Source organism: Salmo trutta, chromosome 12 (genome assembly GCF_901001165.1).
Source record: "Salmo trutta chromosome 12, fSalTru1.1, whole genome shotgun sequence".
Taxonomy (NCBI): Eukaryota; Metazoa; Chordata; class Actinopteri; order Salmoniformes; family Salmonidae; genus Salmo; species Salmo trutta.
The window spans coordinates 86,527,010-86,550,744 of NC_042968.1; the positions used below are offsets into that span (position 1 = coordinate 86,527,010).

At 41.7% G+C, this 23,735-nt stretch overlaps 1 protein-coding gene across 1 annotated transcript; it reads right to left on the reverse strand.

The window, feature by feature from the left end:
* Positions 1–893: 893 nt before the first annotated feature.
* LOC115204572 (CMP-N-acetylneuraminate-beta-galactosamide-alpha-2,3-sialyltransferase 1) lies at positions 894–23,346 on the reverse strand. The gene is made up of 7 exons (XM_029770232.1): positions 23,279–23,346; positions 19,132–19,469; positions 12,333–12,526; positions 10,751–10,933; positions 10,597–10,642; positions 2,233–2,352; positions 894–1,745 (listed from the first exon to the last, which is right to left on the reverse strand). The coding sequence occupies exons 2-7, from the start codon at positions 19,420–19,422 to the stop codon at positions 1,578–1,580; spliced, it is 1,002 nt and encodes a 333-aa protein (XP_029626092.1). The 5' UTR covers positions 19,423–19,469; positions 23,279–23,346; the 3' UTR covers positions 894–1,577.
* Positions 23,347–23,735: the final 389 nt, after the last annotated feature.

Genomic DNA, 23,735 nt, shown 5'->3' on the forward strand with positions numbered 1-23,735 from the left:
GAACTATCCCTACAGTGAAGCATGGTGGTGGTAACATCAAGATGTGGGGATGTTTTTCCGCGGCAGGGACTTGGAGACGAGTTAGGATTGAGGGAAAGATGAACAGAGCAAAGTACAGAGAGATCAAATCAAATCAAATGTATTTATATAGCCCTTCGTACATCAGCTGATATCACAAAGTGCTGTACAGAAACCCAGCCTAAAACCCCAAACAGCAAGCAATGCATGTGAAAGAAGCATGGTGGCTAGGAAAAACTCCCTAGGAAAAACTCCCTAGAAAGGCCAAAAACCTAGGAAGAAACCTAGAGAGGAACCAGGCTATGAGGGGTGGCCAGATCCTTGATGATAACCTGCTCCTCAGACTGGGGTGAAGGTTCACCTTCCAACAGGACAATGACCATAAGCACACAGCCAAGACAACACAGGAGTGATTTTGGGACAAGTCTCTGAATGTCCTTGAGTGGCCCAACCAGAGCCCGGACTTGAAGCCGATCTAACATCTCTGGAGAGACCTGAAAATAGCTGTGCAGCGATGCTCCCGTCCAACCTGGCAGAGCTTGAGAGGATATGCAGAGAGCAATGGGAGAAACTCCCCAAATACAGGTGTGCCAAGCTTGTAGCATCATACCCAAGAAGACGCGAAGCTGTAATCACCGTCAAAGGTGCTTCAACAAAGTACTGAGTAAAGGGTCTGAATACTTCTGTACATGTGATATTTCAGTTTTTACATTTCTAAAAACCTGTTTTTGCTTTGTCATTAGATTGGTGAGGGGGAAAAAACTATTTAATCAATTTTAGAATAAGTGGAAAAAGTCAAGGGGTCTGAATAATTTCTGAATGCACTGTATGTCTAAAATAGAGGAGAAATGGGATCTTTAAAGCCTAACCAGAGGAAACTATGTTTCCACCTGGCTAGGCTTTAGTGCCCGAAAGATAATGAGCAATTAATAAATCACTCCTCTGTGTGGTTTGTAAAGAGGTTACTGAACAGGTGTGGAAAATGACCAGTGACTAGTACTATTCAACTCAAGCATTTACATAGCATTAGTCTGTAACAAAAACATTTTGTACCCACAACACAAAATTCTACAACTGGCTCGTTTCGACTCTTCTCGTCTTTCCTTATGTTGGCTGTTGTATCTGAACCGGGCTTAAAAGAGCTGTATAGTATGATTGGTGGAAGATATTTCGAATCTGATTCCAGATTTGAATAGCAGAGAAGCAGCCTAAGTTTTTATCTAACATGTTGGTAAAGCTCTCAACTTAGCTGATTTGTGCTACATTATTGTGATTAGAACGTTAGAAGTCATGGGAGTTTTTAACAATGGTAGCTTTGGAATTTTGAAGAAATCCCACAAAAGTAGATTTGTTTTTTTAGAAGGTCAAAAAGTTTAAAAAGTATAAATGTTATCAAAAGCAAGTTTATCCAGACCCATCTACACGTTTTAAAAGTGTGAATGGTGTTTCTAAGATGTAATGTAGTGGTCGACAGACTAAAAAGTCAGAAATAAATTGTTCAATAAATGAAAAACGGGACTTCTGAAGCAAATCCCGTTAATAATCTGGATGAATGATTATCACCATCCCTTATATATCTCAAGTTTGTGTATTTCCGAGAGCTTTCTAGTGACATTGTACTCATAGTCTCCAGGGTGTCGTCCAGTCTTGAGCTTTTTATTGGTTAGTGTTTCCCAGTAGTGGTGCCAGTTCCCATTTCTGTCTTTCCCAAATCCATACACATTCACCTGCATTGGAATTAAGTGTTTAGAGAATTAGTTTAATAACAGTGTTTACAGAAGTTTTATGTATGGCAATGTGATATATTGTGTATGCAGCCTATAGGCCTACATTATTTGGGTGTTAGCGTTATATATGCATTGCGTGGTGTAGCATACAGTCTGTCTTGTAGTGAGCTGAGAAAGTACCATTCCTAGCAGAGCATGTTTTGGTATTGCTAAACACTGCACAATTTAAACACTTTGCTCTCCAAATACTCTTTCCCCGACACTCGTGTAAATATTGTACTGTAAATTATTGAGTCTTCCTGTATTTATACTTATGAAAATGTTTATTCTGTTCCATTGAGCTTAATTTTTACTTATTTCTTATTGTTGTTGCATTATCGAGAGGGAACCTGCTAGTAAGCATTTCATTGGACTGTGTACACCATGTGTATCCTGCGCATATGACACAACTTGAACTTGATGTGTGTTGATATGTATAACGTCTTACCTCGTCACAAATGTGTAGGGCTAATATCAAAGCCATGAATCCGGTGGAGGGGTATTTGCCGGAATAGTCAAGCCAGACTTCATGAACATATTTCATGAACACAGGATTCAGAACCAAAACCTGCATGGAATATATTATACATAAACAGCATGATTTAATTAGAAAATGCAATGCAAATAGTCTGGGTAGCCATTTGACTAGATGTTCAGGAGTCTTATGTCTTGGGGGGTAGAAGCTGTTTAGAAGCCTATTGGACCTAGACTTGGCGCTTCGGTACCGCTTGCCGTGTGGTAGCAAAGAGAATAGTCTATGACTGGGGTGGCTGAAGTCTTTGACAATTTTTAGGGCCTTCCTCTGACACCGCCTGGTATAGAGATCCTGGATGGCAGGAAGCTTGGCCCCAGTGATGTACTGGGACAATCGCACTACCCTCTGTAGTGCCTTGCGGTCGGAGGCCGAGCAGTTGCCATACCAGGCAGTGATGCAACCAGTCAGGATACTCTCAATGGTGCAGGTGTAGAACCTTTTGAGGATCTGAGGACCCATGCCAAATCTGTTCAGTCTCCTGAGGGGGAAAAGGTTTTGTCGTGCCCACTTCACGACTGTCTTGGTGTGTGTCACGCTTGTCGTATGATGAAGGAGACCAAGGCGCAGCGTGTGTATTGTTCCACATTTTATTTTAACTGTGAAACTATGCAAGACATACTAATAAACAAAACAACAAACCGTGACGAAGCGGTGCAACATACACTAACTCAAAATAATCTCCCACAAACCCTAGTGGGAAAAACAACAACTTAAATATGATCCCCAATTAGAGACAACGATGACCAGCTGCCTCTAATTGGAGATCATCCCAACAACAAAAAAAACATAGAAATACAGAGACTAGACCCAAACAACACAGAAAATGTACAAAAAGAAAGGAGGACCAAGGCAATCTTCATATAATTGATTAAAATGCCTTTATTAGTATGGCATGTTCAATAGAAACAATGTTTTTAAAAAACCGACGCGTTTCGGCTGCATGGCCTTCATCAGGGTGTACAAAGAAATAATACAATGTTCTCTGTTTAACAGCTTTTCCAATTAACCATAATTAGAAGGGGGAGTGGTTAAAATTGATTGGACACACCTAGTAAGCAATAGTATACACACTTTAAAGTGAAATGCTGTAGCTATGTTATCATAAAAATGTAACTCCAAACTAGAAGTATCAGAACACTTAGAAAGGTAGTTCTAACCTTAAATATGTCTGGGCGAAGTGTCAAGAATAAGAAAGCAATACATTCCATAGTACACTAGAACACAGCAAAACATGAACAACAAGAGTCTAAACATAGCTGAGGGCAATTGAGCAAAGATATCCACTAGATGACAGCAAATGTACCCATCACAACCCTACAGGAAGGGTGAGAAATCCATATCTTCATTCAAACCCGGGTATTTAGTGGCCTGTAGTTTGTAAATCCAAAAACTTTCCATTTGGTTTAACTGTTTAAGGCGGTCCCCTTTTCTAATAGAGGCCGGGATATGATCAATACCCATAGCTTGTAGGGAGGTAGGGTTGCCATGGTGTAAGGACTTGTAGTGCCTTGCCATGGGGTAGTCTTCATTGCCTACCCGTATGGCGTACTTGTGTTCCGCTAACCATTTCTTTGACCGGATTATATGGTGGGGACGCTATATTGATGATGTTTGCCTTTTTTGGTCCGGCTCAGAAGATGAACTTATTTCCTTCCACCAATACCTTAACAGCATTAACCCTAACATCAAACTAACTATGGAGTATAGCAAGGATAACATTCATTTTTTGGACCTCGACATCAGTAAAAATGACAAAGGTTGTTTGCACACATCAATCTTTAGGAAGCCTACAGATGGGAATACCATTCTGAGAGCAGACAGCTTTCACCCCAAAAGGCTAAAAGAGAATATTCCATATGGCCAATTCCAAAGAGTCCGCAGAATTTGCGATCAGGAAACAGACTATGTTGTCAAATCTGCTGAATTGGAGAATCGTTTCTTGAATCGGGGCTACAGCGTCCAGGTCCTGAAAGATGCAGGTATAAGGGCTGGATTACTTGACAGAGAGAACTTGTTGCGAAGGGGAGTGCCTCGTGATGCATCAGAGAGAGTGTATTTTGTTACGAAATACAGCACTGAAGCAGAGAACATTAAAAGAATCATTAAAAATAATTGGGGAATCATCCAAAGTGATACGCTACTACGCCAAGTCTTTCCTGAGCCACCAGTCATAAGCTTTAAGAGATGTCCTACCCTAAAGGACAAATTAGTCCACAGTTATCTTCCGGGTGACTCTCAAAAAACTTGGCTTGGCCACAAACCCAAGGGCTCTTTTAAATGTAACCAGTGCAACCATTGCAGAAATATTGCACAGAAAAAGTATTTCGTTGATACAGCTTCCAAAATGGAGTATTACGTCAAGCATTTCATTAACTGCAAAACCACTCATGTCATCTATAGATTGGAATGTCCACAGTGCAAGGTGTTCTATATTGGACGGACAAAGAGATGCCTTCAAGATCGCCTAGCGGAACACAAGTACGCCATACGGGTAGGCAATGAAGACTACCCCATGGCAAGGCACTACAAGTCCTTACACCATGGCAACCCTGCCTCCCTACAAGCTATGGGTATTGATCATATCCCGGCCTCTATTAGAAAAGGGGACCGCCTTAAACAGTTAAACCAAATGGAAAGTTTTTGGATTTACAAACTACAGGCCACTAAATACCCGGGTTTGAATGAAGATATGGATTTCTCACCCTTCCTGTAGGGTTGTGATGGGTACATTTGCTGTCATCTAGTGGATATCTTTGCTCAATTGCCCTCAGCTATGTTTAGACTCTTGTTGTTCATGTTTTGCTGTGTTCTAGTGTACTATGGAATGTATTGCTTTCTTATTCTTGACACTTCGCCCAGACATATTTAAGGTTAGAACTACCTTTCTAAGTGTTCTGATACTTCTAGTTTGGAGTTACATTTTTATGATAACATAGCTACAGCATTTCACTTTAAAGTGTGTATACTATTGCTTACTAGGTGTGTCCAATCAATTTTAACCACTCCCCCTTCTAATTAGGGTTAATTGGAAAAAGCTGTTAAACAGAGAACATTGTATTATTTCTTTGTACACCCTGATGAAGGCCATGCAGCCGAAACGCGTCGGTTTTTTAAAAACATTGTTTCTATTGAACATGCCATACTAATAAAGGCATTTTAATCAATTATATGAAGAGTGCCTTGGTCCTCCTTTCTTTTTGAAGACCAACTCAACCCTTTTACCAAAGAGCACCTTCTGTCTACCAACATTTACTATTGTGTACCTTAGTAGCGCTTCCCTTCCTCCTCTTTCTACTAACACAGAAAATGTAAACTAGACAAAACCCCCTGTCACGCCCTTACCTACTCTACCATAGAAAATAAAAGATTTCTATGGTCAGGACGTGACAGTGTGCTTGGACCATGTTAGTTTGTTGGTGATGTGGACACCAAGGAACTTGAAGGTCTCAACCTGCTCCACTACAGCCACGTTGATCAGAATGGGGGCGTGCGCGGTCCTCTTTTTCCTGTAGTCCACAATCATCTCCTTTGTCTTGATTACTTTGAGCGAGATGTTGTTGTCCTGACACCACACGGCCAAGTCTCTGACCTCCTCCCTATAGGCTGTCTCGTTGTTGTCGGTGATCAGGCCGACCACTGTTGTGTCATCAGCAAATTGAATGATGGTGTTGGAGTCGTGCCTGGCCGTGCAGTCATGAGTGAACAGGGAGTACAGGAGGGGGCTGAGCATGCACCCCTGAGGGGCCCCTGTGTTGAGGATCAGCGTGGTGGATGTGTTGTTGTTGGTGGCCCGTCAGGAAGTCCAGGATCCAGTTGCAGAGGGAGGTGTTTAGTTCCAGGGTCCTTAGCTTATTGATGCGCTTTGAGGGCACTATTGTGTTGAACGCTGAGCTGTAGTCAATGAATAGCATTCTCACATAGGTGTTCCATTTGTCCAGGTGGGAAAGGGCAGTGTGGAGTGCAATAGAGACTGCATCATCTGTGGATCTGTTGGGGCAGTATGCAAATTGGAGTGGGTCTTGGGTTTCTGGGATAATGGTGTTGATGAGAGCCATGACCAGCCTTTCAAAGCACTTCATGGCTACAGACTTGAGTGCTACGGGTCGGTAGTCATTTAGGCAGATAACCTTAGTGTTCTTGGGCACAGGCACTATGGTGGTCTGCTTAAAACATGTTGGTATGACAGACTCGGACAGGGAGAGGTTGAAAATGTTAGTGAAGACACTTGCTAGTTGGTCAGCGCATGCCTGCAGTACATGTCCTGATAATCCGTCTGGCCCTGCGGCCTTGTGAATGTTGACCTGTCTAAAGGTCTTACTCACATCGGCTGCGGACAGCGTGATCACACTGTCTTCCAGAACAGCTGGTGTTGTCATGCATGTTTCAGTGTTATTTGCCTTGAAGTGTGCATAGAAGTAGTTTTGCTCGTCCGGTAGGCTCTTGTCACTGGGCAGCTCTTGGCTGTGCTTCCCTTTGTATTCTGTAATGGTTTGCAGGCCCTGCCACATCCAACGAGCGTCAGAGCCGGTGTAGTACGACTCGATCTTAGTCCTGTATTGATGCTTTGCCTGTTTGATGGTTCGTCGGAGGGCATTTCTTATAAGCTTCCAGGTCCCATTCATTGAAAGCTGCAGCTCTAGCCTTAAGCTCAGTGCGGATGCTGCCTGTAATCCATGGCTTCTGGTTGGGGTATGTACGTATGGTCGATGTGGGGACAACGTCATCGATGCACTTATTGATGAAGCCAATGACAGATGTGGTGTACTCCTCAATGCCATTGGAGGAATCCTCGAACATGTTCCAGTCTGTGCTAGCCGAACAGTCCTGTAGCTTAGCATCTGCTTCAACTGACCACTTTTTTATTTATCTAGTCACTGGTGCTTCCTGCTTTAATTTTTGCTTGTAAGCAGGAATCAGGAGGATGGAATTATGGTCAGATTTGCCAAATGGAGGGTGAGGGAGAGCTTTGTATGCATCTCTGTGTGTGGAGTATAGGTTGTCCAGAGGTCTTTTCCCACTGAATGCACATTTAACATGCTGATAGAAATTTGGTAAAACTGATTTAAGTTTCCCTGCATTAAAGTCCCCGGCTACTAGGAGCGCCAAAGTTTTCTTGTTTGATTATGATGGAATCCAGCTCATTCAATGCTATCTTAGTGCCAGCCTCTGACTGTGATGGTATGTAAACAGCTACAAAGAATATAGATGAAAACTCGCGCGGTAGGTAGTGTGGCCTGCAGCTTATCATGAGAAACTCTACCTCAGGCGAGCAATAGCTTGAGGCTTCCTTAGATATCGTGCACCGGCTGTTGTTTCCAAAAATAGATAGACCGCCGCCCCTTGTCTTACCAGATGCCGCTGTTCTATCCTGCCGGTACAATGCAACAGGAAATGTGAATTATCATGTGGATAATAATGAATTGACTTTTTTGGAGGGGTTGATACGTTTTACATGTTTTTTAGCCTCTAATACAGCGGTTCACAAAGTTTTTATAGTCCCATACCCCTTCAAACATTCAACCTCCAGCTGCATACCCCCTCTAGCACCAGGGTCAGCGCACTCTCAAATATTGTTTTTTGCCATCATTATAAGCCTGCCAAATACGACACATTTATTAAACATAAGAATGAGTGTGAGTTTGTCACAACGTGGGAAGTGACAAAGAGCTCTTATAGGACCAGGGGTCAAATAATAATATAGTAATAATCAATCATTTTGCTCTTTATTTAACCACTTTACATATAAAACCGTATTTGTTCATTGTAAATTGTGAATAACTCACCACAGGTTAATGAGAAGGGTGTGTTTGAACGGATGCATATTACTCTGCAATGTTCTGTTGAATTGGAGAGAGTCTCAGTCTTAAATCATTTTCCACACAGTCTGTGCCAGTATTTAGTTCTGTCACATAGGCACGTGGTTGCAAAGGGCAACAGTGTCTTAACAGCGCGATTTGCCAAGGCAGGAGGCTCATCGAAATCTGGCAGTGGCTTCTGATTAAATTCAATTTTCACAGAACCGCTTGTTGCAATTTCGATGAGGCTCTCTTCGTGGACTGGAGGCAGGGCATGAAAGGGATAACGAATCCAGTTGTTTGAGTCACCCGTTTCGGGAAAGTATCTGCGTAATTGCGCACCCAGCTCACTCAGGTGCTTCACTATATCTCATTTGACATTGTCCGTAAACGTGAGTTCATTTGCACACAAAAAAATCATACAATGATGGAAAGACCTGTGTGTTGTCCTTGTTAATGGAGACAGAGAAGAGCTCCAACTTCTTAATCATAGCCTCAAATTTGTCCTGCACATTGAATATAGTTGCGGAAAGTCTGTGTAATCCTAGATTCAGATCATTCAGGCGAGAAAAAACATCACCCAGATAGGCTAGTCATGTGAGAAACTCGTCATCATGCAAGCGGTCAGATAAGTGAAAATGATGGTCAGTAAGAAAGCTTAAGCTCGTCTCTCAATTTAAAACAAACGTGTCAATACTTTGCCCCTTGATAACCTGTGCACTTCTGTATGTTGTAAAAGCGTTACATGGTCGCTGCCCATATCATTGCATAGTGCAGAAAATACACGATTTCAGGGGCCTTGCTTTAACAAAGTTAACCATTTTCACTGTAGTGTCCAAAACGTCTTTCAAGCTGTCAGGCATTCCCTTGGCAGCAAGAGCCTCTCAGTGGATGCTGCAGTCTACCCAGGTGGCGTGGGGAACAACTGCTTGCACACACATTACCACTCCACTATGTCTCCCTGTCATAGCTTTTGCGCCATATAGTACAGATACCAACATGAGCAGTAGCTACGTTTGGCTACATACGGACCGTTAGTAGAATTTCTGCGAGAGAGTAATGGTTAATGTGATTGGATGTTAGTTATTTGACTAGGCTACCTGTATTTGACACTGTGTTGTTATTTCGCTGAACACTAGATGGTTTAATTTTATTTTTGGCAGTGAAACGAGGCTACTCAGGCGGAATAAAAACTTACCCAAATGTATAAATGGACTATTTGAAAATGTGAAGAATATTTTATTTTTTAAAGAAAATAAATGTGAATCACATTTTTATTTGTGTATACCGCGACGGCATTGCGCGTACCCCTACAGGAGGCCTTTTGTCTCTTGCACACATTCCTGCAAGCTCCTGCACAAGTGAGTAAAGTGAGTTTGGAAAATCTGAAACTATGCATCTTAAAAATAGCTTCAAGATGTCCATACTCAGAATGAAAATGAATAGGCCCCGAGCGCTGGCATGAAAAGCAAACCACCCTAGACATAAAATCCTTAGGCATCGCCCCAATAGGGTTAACCCACTTGGTGGGAATTGTAGCATGGATCATATAGTATTGCTACACTGCCCCCTCCGAACAGGAAGGAATGTCCCTGTGCTTCGATGACTCAGCCACTTCATTCAGACCATGTGTTCCCAATGGCCTCACTATTCCCCTTCTGACACCAATGTAGCAAACAGTGAGGCAGGGAAGCAAACCCAGGTTGCTTCCATGAAAGGCAAACACCTTACGCATTGCGCCAATAACCCACTTGGTGGGAATTGTAAAATGGCCCATATAGCGAGGATCGCTACAATTTATCTAAGTCTCATCAAGTAGGCCTAGCCTAATTATCAGACATCTCCATGTAAACTGGATCGTAAGAGACAATGTTCTTCTGGTAAAGCAGGTCAACTTTTTAATTGAACTATTATATTAAAGAGATTGAACGGGATCTTAAGTACTTACAAATTGGTAACATATTGTACATATTGTAAAAAAATTAACATACATATCATTATTAATTAACATACATAAATTAACATACAGTGTATCATAGGAAGTTGTGTACAATTTTCAGGGAGCCATTTTAGCTCGTGAGCACTACTTTCAAAACTACTGGATGAAATTATACAAAACCTTTATAACGCATATTTCATCTCAGTATCCACAATAATGGTAGTATTGTGTGCATGTAAACATACTCTGCACAATTCCATGGTGACACTCTTTCACTGCTTTGCGTGCGCCAACACGGATGATAAACACAAGTGAAATTATCAGAAAGGGCTGAGAGTTTCCGTTTACGAGACTTCGTAAATGTGTTATCGAGCATCTGACCAAATTACGCACGATTTTAGGGTTAACCGAGATTAGCCCATACCTAACTAACAAACATCCTCAATTACCTACTATCCAAGATATAAAAATATCATGCATTTATCATTGACTGTAGATGTATTACAACCATAATAAATTATCATGATCAACAATGTGACTCACCAAATCTTTGTTGGCCTTTATCTTCGGTCTAAGACGTAAATATGAGCTGTTGAGTAAAATAAGACCTACATTTCATCCAGAGTTGCTATGTAATCTTTGAAAAATGCATGGTGTAACAGACTGATGGACTAATCAAAGGAGAATGGTTACTCACAAAGTGATGTGAGATCCAGTGGTAATGGCACCGGGTAGCCACTGAAGGTCCAGAGTCTTGAAAGGGAAAAACACCAGACTAGTGGTGTTGTCCAGGTCTATGGCACTCTCTGGGTATATGATGTGATGTGTGGTCCGGCTGCCAACATCCCGCTCATAGCCAGAGGTACGAGCCTTGTTCATTCTGGATAACACAGTAAATAGCTGGGATCCAAATCATGACTGCCATATTCCAAAACACTTTAATTCAAAACCCATAGTCATTCATACTGCCAAGATAAAAACTGAACACACCAAACCAAACCAGGCATACATATAGGACATTAAATCATTAAGTTGGATAAAGGCACATCTTTGCCATACTGTCTTCTGTGACACCATGGGCAGGGCTATATATATATATATATATATGTTCAAATCATTGATTTCTTCTTATTCTACTTGGTAAACAAACTGAAAGGGTGCATATAATACCACCTGGAGTGTTGTCTGGATACAGGTATAAAGCCAAGGTTAGTGATTAACTGCCACATGCAGCTATGCCACATTTTTGCTACTTTCTTCCTGGAGTGTGCACTCGTTCACTACTTCCCACAAATCTAAAAGCATTGAACAACCATGTGCAAGTGAACAAGTGCACACTTTGAGGTAGGAGGGACAAATGGGACATAGCCCTTAATTCCTTGGAATTCTTTGAACCTTCCTTAACCTATAGGAAGTCCCACCCAGTTGACAACTTCAAAATGGTGAAAGTCCTCAATTGCACTGCCCATGCTAAAACAGGCTGTGTTGCACTGCTCATGCTAAAACAGGCTGTGTTGCACTGCCCATGCTGAAACAGGCTGTGTTGCACTGCCCATGCTAAAACAGACTGTGTTGCGCTGCCCATGCTAAAACAGGCTGTGTTGCACTGCCCATGCTGAAACAGGCTGTGTTGCACTGCCCATGCAAAAACAGGCTGTGTTGCACTGCCCATGCTAAAACAGGCTGTGTTGCACTGCCCATGCTGAAACAGGCTGTGTTGCACTGCCCATGCTGAAACAGGCTGTGTTGCACTGCCCATGCAAAAACAGGCTGTGTTGCACTGCCCATGCTAAAACAGGCTGTGTTGCACTGCCCATGCAAAAACAGGCTGTGTTGCACTGCCCATGCAAAAACAGGCTGTGTTGCACTACACATGCTAAAACAGGCTGTGTTACGCTGCCCATGCAAAAACAGGCTGTGTTGCACTGCCCATGCAAAAACAGGCTGTGTTGCACTGCCCATGCAAAAACAGGCTGTGTTGCACTGCCCATGCTAAAACAGGCTGTGTTGCACTGCTCATGCTAAAACAGGCTGTGTTACGCTGCCCATGCAAAAACAGGCTGTGTTGCACTGCCCATGCAAAAACAGGCTGTGTTGCACATGCTAAAACAGGCTGTGTTGCGCTGCCCATGCTAAAACAGGCTGTGTTGCACTGCCCATGCTAAAACAGGCTGTGTTGCACTGCCCATGCTGAAACAGGCTGTGTTGCGCTGCCCATGCTGAAACAGGCTTTGTGACAAGTGTGCCCTCGATCATCCACACCCTCTCAGTTGGCTTACCTTATGATGACATCACTGGAGTCGATGAGGGCTCCGTAGTGGGAGCCCTTGAGGTTCCCAGAGTTCCCCACCACAGCACAGGTCCTACAGCGCTCAGGGCCCGCGTCCATGTAAAGGTCAGCATCAGGGATGACCTGGAACAACTTCTCCACCACCTCGCTAAAGTTGGCTTTGTTACGGTCTTTCTGCAATTTCTGGTTATTTAATTGCACCAGCCAATACATAAAACAACAATGAATACACAATAAATACACAACAATGGACAGGCTGACACTAAAAGCAGCCTACTGCAAATGACACACCATAACATCTGAGGAAGCCCCACACACTAAAGGTAAGACTCCAGAGCCACCTGCTCTTTACACTGAGGTTATTGACGACTACTATAGCAAACCGTTAATCAGTTGTCAGTGACCATGCTTATATTGCAGCCTAAACATCAAATAAAAGATTTCCTTCTGAATAAAACTCCCTCATATACAAAAATGTAACTACAGTAAACTATTGGAGATTCTTAAAGGGGATAGTGTGAGATTTTGGCAAACTTCCCCAGAGTCAGATGAACAAGTCGTTTTATGTCTCTGTGTGCAGTTTGATGGAAGTTTATGGTTGTTTCTCGATTGCCAGAGGTGGGACCAAGTCAATATTATTCAAGTCACGAGTAAGTCTCAAGTAACAAGGTCCAAATCTCAAGTTGAGTCCCAAGTAGAACGGGTCGAGTCTCGAGTCATGTCTAAGATGTGCATTCTAAGGACAAGTTGAGTCAAAGGTCTCAAGACAAGTAAAAAAAATCTACATAGGCAATGACTCATTCAACCACAAATCTTTGTCTATTTATTGAGGCTACCAGAAAGGCCTTTTCATTATTTTGTCTACAACACATTTTGATTATGTAATAATAAATTTTAACAACAAATTCCAAACACAAGTTTCATAAGTGATACATTGGATACATTTCAAGCCATTTTGCATACCAAATGACCAGTAGAGCCTATGCTAGTCATTGTTGCTTATTGCCCCATTGCTAATAAACTTGCAAAGTAAACATTTCATATTCTTGATCACCAAAAATGTTTTGGAACTGCATTTTTATTGATGTCAATCCTCTCTCCATACAATTTGACATTTACGCTGCACCCGATCGTATAGCTGAACATCAAATCAGAAATCTGTTCGCTAACCCAGTGGTTTTCAAACATTTGACCCGCAATCGTTAAAAAGTGTGTGACCCCCGCGCTTGCACACGTGCACAATCGCTACGCAAATATAGCCTCCCACTGGGCACAAATGTAAATTCAACGTCTATTCCACATTGGTTCAACAACGTTGATTCAACCAGTGTCATTACAGCCATAAACGGTGATGCATTTTCAAAGCGCAAGATACAAAAATAAATGCAATTTACACCTACATTTTGAACTGAACGTAATTTATGTTAACAGTCAATATCAACTTGAGATATAATGTCACATTGAGCCCATGGAGCAGTTGTTTTGGAGGATTTACTGAGTTGCTCAAGGGCAGAACAGCAGATTTTTCTACTTTGCTAAAATATTGAATTTGGCCTTTACAATAGAAGCACATTGAATAACGCATTCATAAATGGCAAAAAAGACAGTCAAAAAATAAATCAGATGGAATAAAATGTTGACGTGCCTGTCCTATATCTAGCAGATATAAGAAAGCTCAGGAAATGTTTTAGTTTTTTTGGACACATATTTAACCCCTTATTTTTGTTGGCACATCACTACCTTCGTACTAAGATGTCAAAGGTGGTGCCGGAGAAGAAGGCTGATGTTTTACATGTCCCTAACCGATTGTGTTTTTGTTCTTTTCTTTGCCTTGTTTGTAACTTAGTTTTTTACTTATTTTGTACATAATGTTGCTGCTACCGTCTCTTATGACCGAAAAGAGCTTCTGGACAACAGAACTGTGATTACTCACCACGAACTGGCAGAATCCTTTTTTCCTTTAACGAGTCCGACGAGCCCGATGTGAATGACATACTGCTTTCTCGGGAACAGACCCAGATCCCCGTCATTTGTGTGAAGAGAAGGCGGAGAAAAATGGGCCAGAGGAAGGGATGTCTTCTGAGAATTCGTAGGCAATCGAATAAACCCCCACTGCCTTCCATTCTGCTAGCAAACGTGCAATCTTTGGAAAATAAAATCGATGACCTACGCTGAAGATTAAACTACCAACGGGACATTCAAAACTGTAATATCTTATGCTTCACGGAGACGTGGCAGAACGACGACATTATCAACATACAGCTGGCTGGTTATACGCTGTATCGGCAGGACAGAACAGAGGCTTCTGCTAAGACAAGGGGCGGCGGACTATGTATTTTGTAAATAACAGCTAGTGCACGATACCTAAGGAAGTCTCAAGGATTTGCTCGCCTGAGGTAGAGTATTTCATGATAAGCTGTAGACCACACTATCTACCTAGAGAGTTTTCATCTGTATTTTTCGTAGCTGTCTACATACCACCACAGACTGAAGCTGGCACTAAGACCACACTGTATTCCGCCATAAGCAAACAGGAAAATGCTCACCCAGAGGCGGTGCTCCTAGCGGCAAGGGACTTAATGCAGGGAAACTTAAATGTGTCTAACCAAATTTCTATCAGCATGTTAAAATTAAAGCAGGAAGCAACAGTGACTCAATCAATAAAAAAGTGGTCACATGAAGCAGATGCTAAGCTGTTTTGCTAGCACAGACTGGAATATGTTCCGGGATTCCTCCGATGGCAATGAGGAGTACACCACATCAGTCATTAGCTTCATCAATAAGTGCATCGTTGACGTTGTCCTCACATTGACCGTACGTACATACCCCAACCAGAAGCCATGGATTACAGGCAACATCCGCACTGAGTTAAAGGCTAGAGCTTCTACTTTCAAGGAGCAGGACTCTAACCCGGAAGCTTATAAGAAATCCCGCTATGCCCTCCGAATAACCATCAAACAGGCAAAGCGTCAGTGCTGGACTAAGATCAAATCATACTACACCGGCTCTGACACTCGTCGGATATGGCAAGGCTTGCAAACCATTACAGACTACAATGGGAAGCACAGCCGAGAGCTACCCAGTAACACAAGCCTATCAGATGAGCTAAACTACTTCTATGCTCGCTTCGAGGCAAATAACACTGAAAAATGAATGCGAGCACCAGCTGTTCCAGAAGACTGTGTGATCACACTCTCCTTAGCCGATGTAAGTAAGACCTTTAAACAGGTCAACTTTCACAAGGCCGCAGGACCAGACGGATTACCAGGACTTGTACTGCGAGCATACGCTGACCAACTAGCAAGTGTCTTCACTAACATTTTCAACCTCTCCCTGTCCGGGTCTGTAATACCAACATGTTTTAAGCAGACCACCATAGTCCCTGTGCCCAAGAACACTAAGGTAACTTTTCTAAATGACTACTGACCCATAGCACCATAGCACGTCTGTAGCCATGAAGTGCTTTGAAAGGCTGGTCATGGCTCACATTAACACCATTATCCCAGAAACCCAAGACCCACTCCAATTTGCATACCGCCCTAACAGATCCACAGATGATGCAATCTCTATTGCACTCCACACTGCCATTTCTCACCTGGACAAATGGAACACCTATGTGAGAATGATATTAATTGACTACAGCTCAGCGTTCAACACCATAGTGCCCTCAAAGCTCATCAATAAGCTAAGGACCATGGGACTAAACACCTCCCTCTGCAACTGGATCCTGGACTTCCTGACGGGCCGCCCCCAGGTGCCATGCTGATCCTCAACACAGGGGCCCCTCAGGGGTGCATGCTCAGTCCCCTCCTTCACTCATGACTGCACAGCCAGGCACGACTCCAACACCATCATTAAGTTTGCCGATTGTGGTAGGCCTGATCACCGACAACAACGAGACAGCCTGTAGGGAGGAGACTTGGCTGTGTGGTGCCAGGACAACAACCTCTCCCTCAACGTGATCAAGTCAAAGGAGATGATTGTGGACTACAGGAAAAATAAGACCATGCACGCCCCCATTCTCATCGACGGGGCTGTAGTGGAGCAGGTTGAGAGCTTCAAGTTCCTTGTTGTCCACATCACCAACAAACTAACATGGTCCAAGCACACCAAGACAGTCGAAGAGTGCACGACAAAACCTATTCCCCATCAGGAGACTGAAAATATTTGGCATGGGTCCTCAGATCCTTAAAAGGTTCTACAGCTGCACCATAAAGAGCATCCTGACTGGTTGCATCACTGCCTGGTATGGCAACTGTTCGGCCTCCGACCGCAAGGCGCTACAGAGGGTAGTGCGTACGGCCCAGTACATCACTGGGGCCAAGCTTCCTGCCATCCAGGACCTCGATACCAGGCGGTGTCAGAGGAAGGCCCTAGTCATAGACTGTTTTCTCTGCTACAGCACGGCAAGCGGTACCGGAGCGCCAAGTCTAGGTCCAAGAGGCTTCTAAACAGCTTCTACCCCCAAGCCATAAGACTCCCGAACGTCTAATCAAATAGCTACCCAGACTATTTGCATTGCCCGCCTTTTTTACACCTCTGCTACTTTCTGTTGTTATCATCTATGCATAGTCACTTTAATAACTCTACCTACTGAACATGTACACTACCGTTCAAAGGTTTGGGGTCACTTAGAAATGTACTTGTTTTTGACAGAAAAGCACATTTGTTGTCCATTAAAATAACATCAAATTGATCAGAAATACAGTGTAGACATTGTTAATGTTGTAAATTACTACTGTAGCTGGAAACGGCAGATTTCTTCATGGAATATCTACATAGGCATACAGAGGCCCATTATCAGCAACCATCACTCCTGTGTTCCAATGGCACGTGGTGTTAGCTAATCCAAGTTTATCACTTTAAAAGGCTAATTGATCATTGGAAAAATGACAGGCTCAAAATGGCCACAAACAAAGTTCTTTCTTCTGAAATTCGTCAGTTTATTCTTGTTCTGAGAAATGAAGGCTATTGCATGCGAGAAATTGTCAAGAACATGAAGATCTCATTCAACACTGTGTACTACTCCCTTCACAGAACATCGCAAACTGGCTCTAACCAGAATAGAAAGAGGAGTGGGAGGCCCCGGTGCACAACTGAGCAAGAGGACAAGTGCATTAGTTTGAGAAACAGACCCCTTACAAGTCCTCAACTGGCAGCTTCATTAAATAGTACCTGCAAAACACCAGTCTCAACGTCAACAGTGATGAGGTGACTCCGGGATGCTGGCCTTCTAGGCAGAATTGCAAAGAAAAAGCCAAAACCGAATTTTCAGCGGTTAAAAAATATATGTTTATTAATTGTGAAATTAAGGATGTAGGTAGGCTGCTCTGTTTTTGCCAAGAAATCCGGAGAAAAATAAACATGCTCTTTCTGGTCACTATTCTGGATATGTGCACCCTCTTTTGCATGCCAATGCTGATGACTGCTCATTGGTCAACAGTCAAGACACACAACTTTTTGGTTCTGAAGCAAAGATTAGATGTTTTTGAAACAAGAATTTGGTGCAATGCTGTAGGCCTATGTTAATGACCAGATCAAATAAGCAAAGGTATAAATACAAATGGTAAATGATTTGTAGCTTATTAAATATGTAGTGTATTAAAATATATAAATGGTAACCACTCCAGTTCTCTGCTGCTTTCATGAGGTCATCATTTAAAAAGCCTTACAACCTCTCATTCGTTCAGCTTCACACTCAGGGTGGCAGGTAGGTTAGTGGTTAAAGCGCTGGGCCAGTAACTGAGAGGTTGCTAGATCAAATCCCAGAGCTGACGGGGTAAAAAATATGTTGTTCTGCCCCTGAACAAGGCACTTAACCCACTTTTCCTAGGCTGTCATTGTAATTAAGAATTTGTTCTTAACTGAGATGCCTAAAAAAGGGTCAAATAAAACACTTGCAACCCCCCCAAAATCTTCTCACTGTTCTAGCTAACCTGACCTGTGTTGGTTGAGGGCTGATCAGAGGGTGTTTCACTAGCTAATCTGCTTTTTTACAAGTGCATGGAAAATAATCCACAGAGAATATGTGCCACAAAATGAGTGACAAAATGTTACAAAACCTGTCCAGATAATTTCAAGTCATCAGTCTCAAGTCAAAATAGAGTCCCGCATCTTGAGGCTCCATGTCGAGTCTCAAGTTTTATTTTATTTTATATCGAGTCTAGTCTCAAGTCATCAAATTTGTGACTAGAGTCAGACTTGAGTTCAAGTCATGTGACTCAAGTTCACACTAAGTCAGCTAGCATTAGCGCAATGACTGGAAGTCTACTGGATCAGCTAGCATTAGTGCAATCAGCTAGCTGATCCCATAGACTTCGTCAGTGCGCTAACGCTAGCTGACTTTAGTAAATTAAAAAAAGGGCTTGATTGTCAAAATGTCACACTATTCCATTAACTTTAGAAAACAATAAACAGGTTTTGATATTTCAATGTGTAGTGACACTGAGTGTTTGGGACTCTCCTTGACCAATGGGAACGTTAATAGGCTAATCAGTTGTTCTTTACAGATAATAATCAATTACTGTTATAAAGTTTAGAATAATCAATGCAAAGGTCACTCGAATGGGATGGTGAATAGTGTTGTATTTTTCTAATTTGTTTTATTTTATTTTAATGGTTAATTTAATTAGCATTCTATCTATTTTTTCTTGTTAGGTGTGGATATATACTATGTATAATGTATGACTAAATATGTGAATATGTGTTGGGTGTGTGTGTGCAGACATCGCTTTTATTGCTTTAAGATAAGATGTAATAAAAACAGTTGATAAAAATGTTTTTATTACCTGCCACCACATTCTTGTATCGTTGGAGAGTGTCTTGTACTTTCTGGTCAGAAATGGTTTAAGAGATGTGTTGAAGCGCTTCTGAAACCAGAGGTCATCGTCTGGCTGTGTCATACATTTGAGACATGCGCAATATCTTGGAGAGAGGATCCTGTCCAGAGGCCGAAGGGCATTTTTAACAAAATCCACAAGCGAATTGGAGGATAGCTGTCCAGTATAAAACACAACGATAGTTGTGATGCAGAGTAGAACGATGACACGACTGACTTTTCTAATCCTGAAGATAATCATTTTGCCAATAGCAGGGAATCTGTTGGGTGTCACAGAATCCTCACCACCTGTAAAGAGATCAATAATAAACCGATAATAACATTTTATATAGAATGCGTGTAGCCTATAGGTCTTAATCAAACAGCTGAAGGATTATAGGCAAATTAACATCATAGTCAGTCTACATTGTTTTGTTTTTCCAAATGTTTTACCTGAAAATGTATATAATGTACATAATAGCCTAATGAATGCTTTAGTTCACATGTTCACACATTAAGGGGTAAGCTAGCCTTTGTTCTGGTTTAGTCAACAAAAAAAGTGATTTCATGACCATCAAATACCCTCTGGTCTGTCATTGAAATATATATAAAATGAAATAGAGTGCCTTCAGAAAGTATTCACACCCTTTGACTTTTTCCATGTTTTGTTGTGTTAAAGCCTAAAATTAAAAATGTATTATGTTTTTTGTCACTGGCCTACACAATATAGCCCATAATGTCAAAGTGGAATTATGTTTTTTGAAATGTTTACTAATGAATTAAAAATGCAAAGCTCAAATGTCTTGAGTCAATAAGTATTCAACCCCTTTGTTATGGCAAGCCGAAATATGTTCAGGAGTACAAATTTGCTTAACAAGTTACATAAGTTGCATGGACTCAATCTGTGTGAAATAATAGTGTTTAACATGATTTTTGAAGCATTACCTCATCTCTGTACACCACATAAACAATTATCTGTAAGGTCCCTCAGTCGAGCAGTAAATTCCAAACACAGATCCAAGCTCAAAGACCAGGGAGGTCTTCCAATGCCTCCAAAAAATGTGGCAAAGCAATACAATTTGTGTCAAAGAGATGGTTGTCTTTCTGGAAAGTTCTCCCATCTCCACAGAGGAACTCTGGAGCTCTGTCAGAGTGACCATCGGGTTCTTGGTCACCTCCCTGACCAAGGCCCTTTGTGACGGCAGGTAGCCTAGTGGTTAGAGTGTTGGGCCATTAACCAATAGGTTGCTAGATTGAATCCCCGAGCTGACAAGGTAAAAATCTGTCGTTCTGCCCCTGAACAAGGCAGTTAACCCACTGTTCCTAGGCTGTCATTGTAAATAAGAATTTGTTCTTAACTGACTTGCCTAGTTAAATAAAGATAAAATAAAAAAATTCTACCCCGATTGCTCAGTTTGGCTGAGCGGCCAGCTCTAGAAAGAGTCTAGGTGGTTCCAAACTTCTTCCATTTAAGAATGATGGAGGCCACTGTGTTCTTGGGGACCTTCAATGCTGCTGAAATGTTTTGTACCCTTCCCCAGATCTGTCGCGACACAATCCTGTCTCGGAGCTCTACAGACAATTCCTTTGACCTCATGGCTTGGTTTTTGCTCTGACATGCATTGTCAACTGTGGGACCTTACATACACAGGTGTGTGCCTTTCCAAATCATATCCAATCAAGAATTTCCCCCAAGTAGACTCCAATCAAGTTGTTGAAACATCTCTAGGAATGTCAATGGGGTGGCAGGTAGCCTAGTGGTTAGAGCGTTGGACTTAACCGAAAGTTGCAAGATCGAATCCCCGAGCTGACAAGGTAAAAATCTGTTGTTCTGCCCCTGAACAAGGCAGTTAACCCACTGTTCCTAGGCTGTCATTGAGAATAAGAATTTGTTCTTAACTGACTTGTCTAGTTAAATAAAGGTTAAATAAAAAAAAATGGAAACAGGATGCACCTGAACTCAATTTCGAGTCTCATAACAAAGGGTCTGAATACTTATGTAAATAAGGTATTTCTGTTTTTTATTTGTAATAAATTTACAAACATTTCTAAAAACCTGTTTTCGCTTTGTCATTATGGGGCATTGTGTGTAGATTGATGGGGGGGGGGGGACTATTTAATCAATTTTAGAATAAGTCTGTAATGTAACAAAATGTGGAAAAAGTCAAGGGGTCTGAATACTATCCAAAAGCACTGTATACGGAAAGGGGGATACCTAGTCAGTTGTACAACTGAATGCATTCAACTGAAATGTGTCTTCCGCATTTAACCCAACCCCTCTGAATCAACATTCAAATTATGCCTACAGAAGAGAAAGCAATGTGATGTTTTTATTGTGCTTACTGAATGAATTTAAAAGTGAGCTACCCAGTCAGACCAGCCTTACTGAATGAAGTTAAAAGTGAGCCACCCATTCAGACCAGCCTTACTGAATGAAGTTAAAAGTGAGCTACCCAGTCAGACCAGCCTTACTGAATGAAGTTAAAAGTGAGCCACCCAGTCAGACCAGCCTTACTGAATGAAGTTAAAAGTGAGCCACCCATTCAGACCAGCCTTACTTATTGAACCTTCCTTATAAACTACATTAGCATTCCAAAAATTAACTATAAAAAGTGAGAAATAAGTTGTACAAAACTGCTGAAGGAAGTCCCATTAACTGGGAAAGTACATTTCCTAAAGATGTGTGTGGTTACTAGCTTGTCTTAAAGGTGTTAAGGTTGTAAAATAAGAAGCAGTGAAAAGTAAAGCGGTAATGTTCGTTATGTCAGAGGCATGAAAAATGAGCAATGGACTTGAATGCAGGTGTTAGGCGGGTAGCCAGTAAAGGAGCCCTTTCAAGTGATTGTTTGACAATCAGATTAAAACATCATGACTGGTTGTGTTCATGCCACAATAAAGAGGCAGCCGCATAGAGCTAAACTCACAAAGACGCACCTCCAACAACACATAATAACTAATTATTCTGCCTAAAAACAATGAAAACTTCTCTCAACCAGTGGCATGAGTGCTATTTAGGTGAGAGCTGATGCCGCCCCATGAAAACCAGGGCCAGGGCCCCATGAAAACCAAGGCAGGGACGCAAAATATTTAGCTTGTCCCTGCCCAGCGCGCATATCCAGGGTGCTGTTGGAAAGACGCAGCGCTGCGGCGATCCACTAACGCTCCATCAAATTAATTTAACATAAATGATATAGCCTAATGCAGAAAGAGTAGTAGCCTTTGTGTTTTTTCTGTAGCCCATAGACTGGAGACCAAATGTATTACAATGTTATGAGACAGACACATTTTCAATCATTAACTTAATAATGAGGAGAGAGAGAGAGAGTGCGGGAGAAAGTCAACTAAAAAGGCAAGCGGGCAGACACCAGTTTTGGAGCGGCTGCGGCATAATCCAATGGAGGTTGACAGCAAATGGTTCTGAAATTAATTAATTTCAACAATAACTTCATTTTAATTCGACTTAACTAACAACAAGAGGGCTTTGTTGAAGCCTATTTCTTCCTATAAAAAAAATAAAAGGCAGGTCTACCTGTTTGACAGACGCAATTATGCTATCCATAGATTTTGTCGGTATAGCCAAATACTCCAATACTGTCACTCCTTAAATACCTCCATGCCTGGGAAGGGCTTGGTGTGTTCGGTTAAAAACAGGGCTCAAATTGAGTGGGGGTATGCCATACCCTTTGTTAAAGAAAATGGCAAAAATTATACCTATTGTTAACTTTATATTTTGAAATAAATAAATAAAAATATCCAGATAATATAACGCATTCTATAACAATGTTAAATCCGTGATGCCTTTTGCTAGAAACAACCTTTAAAATGCCCACAAAAGACGTGACTCTGATGCATATGGAGATATATTGATTCCTGCATATCATGGATGAAGCTTGAGCTGGAATGTGAAGCTAAAGCTAGCCAAACTAAAGCTAGCCAATTCAATAAAAACCTGAGAACTCTAACTAGATTCTTACTATTGAAGTTTGAAAAGACAACACACCATTACAGATGTCAGCAAGAAAGTAAACAAAACACAAAACATACATGAAAATCAAAAAGTACAAGACAAAAAATTACAATCCTCCACGAGTAGTTATTTTAACTATATACACACTTACCTGCAGACAATGTAGATGTTGCACATCTCTAACCCTGCCTAGTCTGGCAAGTTGTAAATGTAGTCAGAAGGACAGCAACAGTTACCACTGGCAGAGCGAAAGTTCATTCAAGTTCAGGAGTAAATGGATGAGAAATGTGACAGCTGCCACCTATCTCCAGTCCACTTCCCTGAATGAGTCATAAGCAGCAACAAGTTGTGTATATTAAGTATTATTGGGTATTAAGTTAAGTGTATTTTCAGTTAAGTATGTTATTTACATTTACATTTAAGTCATTTAGCAGACGCTCTTATCCAGAGCGACTTACAAATTGGTGCATTCACCTTATGATATCCAGTGGAACAACCACTTTACAATAGTGCATCTAAATCTTTTAGGGGGGGGGTTAGAAGGATTACTTTATCCTATCCCAGGTATTCCTTAAAGATGTTATGTTATGTTATGTTATGTACTATTA

Bases quoted from the DNA above. Each gene is read 5' to 3' on its own strand.
- LOC115204572 (XM_029770232.1), bottom strand. From the start codon at position 19,422: ATGATTATCTTCAGGATTAGAAAAGTCAGTCGTGTCATCGTTCTACTC. The intron at 12,527-19,131 runs GTAATAAAAACA...TTAAATAACCAG, and splicing joins ATACAAGAATGTGGTGGCAG to AAATTGCAGAAAGACCGTAA. The intron at 2,353-10,596 runs GTGAGTCACATT...TATTCCATGCAG, and splicing joins TAAAGGCCAACAAAGATTTG to GTTTTGGTTCTGAATCCTGT.